The 3,527-nt window shown below is 38.7% G+C and overlaps 1 protein-coding gene across 2 annotated transcripts; it reads right to left on the reverse strand.

Moving 5' to 3' along the window:
* Positions 1–227: 227 nt before the first annotated feature.
* On the reverse strand, positions 228–2,824 carry LOC148428259 (L-rhamnose-binding lectin SML-like). Of its 2 annotated transcripts, XM_088406144.1 has the most exons (9): positions 2,685–2,824; positions 2,120–2,152; positions 1,982–2,047; positions 1,681–1,816; positions 1,364–1,473; positions 1,251–1,295; positions 634–766; positions 449–552; positions 228–328 (listed from the first exon to the last, which is right to left on the reverse strand). In XM_088406144.1, the coding sequence occupies exons 1-9, from the start codon at positions 2,716–2,718 to the stop codon at positions 303–305; spliced, it is 687 nt and encodes a 228-aa protein (XP_088262270.1). In that variant the 5' UTR covers positions 2,719–2,824; the 3' UTR covers positions 228–302. The 2 variants fall into 2 exon arrangements, with proteins under 2 accessions (XP_088262270.1, XP_088262280.1); XM_088406154.1 differs by lacking the exon at positions 228–328 and having other exon boundaries at positions 441–552.
* Positions 2,825–3,527: the final 703 nt, after the last annotated feature.

Raw genomic sequence — 3,527 nt, forward strand, 5'->3', positions numbered from 1 at the left:
CCACTGATTTCGACCAAAAAGGTTTGTGATACTTTATTGCCCCTCTCGTTTAAGCAAACTTTGCCTGAGCGCCATAGTAGATTGTGGTTTAACGCACCATTTGTCATACAAAAAAAAAAAAAAAAAACTGAATCAGTGTATACTCAGGTTGCCTGCACATGCTAAAGGTTGTGAGCCACCTTACCAGAAGGTGAGGAAATAAGTACAGCACAATCTTTAAAGGCATACAAATTTATTTTAACCCATGTACAAAGAGGTACATTGCAAATCTAGACAGCGTTGCACAACTCACTCCCTTTAGTTTAAGCAGCCCTGCGAATTAAAGGACCTGCAAAAAAAACAAGCACAAGTCAGTTAATTCAAGCTAAAGCTCTTGAAGCCTTCCCAAGCCAAGACCACCTACAATAGACATGAACTTTGTGCGCTAAATGGGTTGGCAACTACTTACTAACACAAGTGTAGGCAATCTCCAAGTACTTGTAGGTGCCTTTGCATGGGTCTCCAAATACTGAGTTTTTGGCGTTGACTGAACAGCTTTTTCTGCCATTACAACTATAAGGAAATTACATACTGCTTTGAGTTTATATTTAAAAAAAAAAAAAAAATGATATGAATACAATTGTGCTACCATACATTTTTGCAACAAGCGTAGTTGGATGAGAGCATGTGGTATTCTTTATCTCATTTGCAGTCCTTTCATTTGAACATGTGGCCTGGTCACGACGTCCGTAGTCTGCGCCGTGAACTTCAATTAGGTCTCTTAAACCTGGAACCAGGATGACAAGAAAAGCTAGTTATAATTATTAAAAAAAAAACTTCAAATTCTAGCATATTTCAAATAGAATTAATCACTGATGCACTGGTGTCAAAATACCGTGGGCCACATTGTTATTTTTGTGGCGGGCAATTATTTTCTAAAATATTGTAGCCAGAATCTTGAAGCCATAATCAGCATTCAGTGAGACAAATGTGGCCAGGCGGATTTGGCCCCCGGGGCCTGAATTTGATACCAGTGTTCTAAATAGGTTGTGAGCATTACTACCTTAATTTAAGGTGGTAGTATGTCAAGATTCACAAATTTCGTTTACACAAGCTGTGAACCACAACCCATTTGATTTGGCTTATGATAATGCAAAGCTGAAAAATTATTGTTAGGTCTTAGGTAAACATGTGCCTTGACTAATTTATCGTGCCATAACTTTTGACATGCACAATATAAAAAAATGCTTATTAGAAAGGTTACATCTTACCACAATACAAGTGTGCCACAGACCGCTCACACGCCACCACAGTTACTATAAGGAGGAAATTCAGAAAATTTAGTTCTTGAATTCACACCTTCCACAACACGCAGGAGACTTACTTGCAGGCAAGCAGGTGAAGTTGGTCTCTAGATATTTGACGATGCCAGGACAGGGATCGGGAGTGCGGAAATTTTTTAGGCTCAATTCACAAGATTGCTTGCCGTTGCATCTGCAGACATGAAACAAGGTCAGCCCTCTCAAAGGTTAAAGTTGCAGGATAGCAAGTTACATCCTGAGTGACCGTATTTGGGATCCACTTTAATTTAAAATAAGGGGAAACTTTAAAATACTGCCCACTATGAAAAACCACACCTGTGAACAGATTATCTTTAATAAAACAATATCTGCAAGCATTTTTCTTAGTTAAGATGTTTACCTGAAGGCAATGTCATTTTTCGTGTTTGGCCGAGCGCACTTTGTGTTTGCTACTTCCTTTTCAGATATGCCCTCAGCGCACATCAGTGAGCTTGAGCGACCATATAGCGAATTCTCCACGCTGATTACTCCATGACCTGACACAAAGGTCAACATGAAACTCACTCTGGTTGCAAATCAATGATTCAAAAAGTTAATTTGGGTGAGTCAAGTTTAAAGGTTGAAAAAAAAAACTATTAAGGAATTTGTAATTTGAAAAACAATGGTCAGTGTAGCCATTGAAGAACAGATTTAAACCTTACCACAGTCTAGGCGGTGGACTTGTAAATAATTAAGATTGCAGGTGGTCACTCTCTCCATCGAATCAACTGCAATGAAAACAATTCGTTAGCTTAAGGAATTCTCGTGCACAGGTAAATAGGACATGAATTGATATTCACCTGCTGTGAAGAGCATGCATGTTGCTGCCAGCACTGGGGGGGAAAAAGAAAAATGACAGCTACAGATACACAGTGGATTAAAATAATTTTACATTTATGTTGCCAATTACTGATAAAGCACACAGGTGCGTTGAATTCCAGTGTTTATTTGTATCTCCATTGATCTTTGAAATGTCCTACAATGAGAATGTTCTTTGAACGCATTTCTAGTGGATCGAGTCAGGATGCACGGCGTGGTTTTTGGTCGTTGAACGTGAACACTCCCCACCTTTTGCTAAACCATCATAAATTTGAAACGCGGTAGTTAAAACTTGGACTTCATCTCCCAAGATTCGTCAGCGGGGAAGCATGAAGCAGAGATAATACTGATATGAGGGGAATGTCAAATTAAAAACAGAACGTATATTTGAACAGTATCACAAAAAAATAAATACATCGTTGTAAGGGACGTTGGGAAACGACGTACTTAAATCAAGCTCAAACTATAGGACTAGCAAAAGAACACACGAGGCGGGGGAGAAGAGAGAAAGAAAGAAAAATCTGGTCGTCCGAAGTGAATACTCACACAATGCAGAACTAAGTCCGTAGCAGGAAGCCATGTTTCACACGATCTCTTTTGGAGAACTTGTAGGACTGTCTGAGGAGGGTCGCTGGTATTTATAGCGACTGGCAGGTTGCCAATCAAAAGACACGCAGCTTGTCCTCATTAGTCTGTAATTGGAGGAGTGACCAATTGGGTGTCAGATGCGCCAGAAGATGTTTTGATTGGTCCTGGGCCACACCACTGTCCTTAACGATGCCAGCTTGTCAATCGTCCACACGTTTGCTTCAAGTCAAACATATAAATTTATTGATTCCTAAATACTTTTTATTTCTAACAAATGTATGGCTCAGCTAGACCTTTACATTTAAAATGCTACGAAATGGTCCAGTATGAGTACTCAACTCTCGAGAAGTCACAGTTACTGATTCCAAATACGATACCTCTATAGTACACCCCCCCCCCCTGCAAAAAAAAAGCCTACCTATGTAAATATAACATTTTCCATCAAATTTCATTAAAATAAAGGCCATTTTAATCTCTTCCAATTTTTTATTTCTCATTTGTGATAGTAAAACAAGACAGCAGGCAATATTATAGTTTTGGCTTCCATTGCGAGTCCAGATACCTTGATTTAGGACCAGGTATCAGATCTGTAATTGATATTTGCATTTGATTATACAGGACTGTGATTATATTCTATTTATGAATAATTGCATTCGGGAAGTTTTGTACTTTTTTTCAGTCTGATACCAGTATGAGTACAAGACTTGAATAGTCACCAATACCAATTCCAAACCCCGATACCGCTGTCATTTTTTACAAAATTCCACCCAAAATGATGACAGATAATTTTAGAGACAATAT

The sequence above is a fragment of the Hippichthys cyanospilos genome, chromosome 2 (assembly GCF_059441005.1).
Source record: "Hippichthys cyanospilos isolate Australia breed blue-spotted pipefish chromosome 2, RoL_Hcya_1.0, whole genome shotgun sequence".
Lineage (NCBI taxonomy): Eukaryota > Metazoa > Chordata > Actinopteri > Syngnathiformes > Syngnathidae > Hippichthys > Hippichthys cyanospilos.

Coding starts and splice junctions, on each gene's coding strand:
- LOC148428259 (XM_088406144.1), bottom strand. CDS start 2,718: ATGGCTTCCTGCTACGGACTTAGTTCTGCATTGT. Junction 2,153..2,684: donor CGGACTTAGTTCTGCATTGT/GTGAGTATTCAC, acceptor TTTCCCCCCCAG/TGCTGGCAGCAACATGCATG. Junction 2,048..2,119: donor ATGCATGCTCTTCACAGCAG/GTGAATATCAAT, acceptor TTTTCATTGCAG/TTGATTCGATGGAGAGAGTG.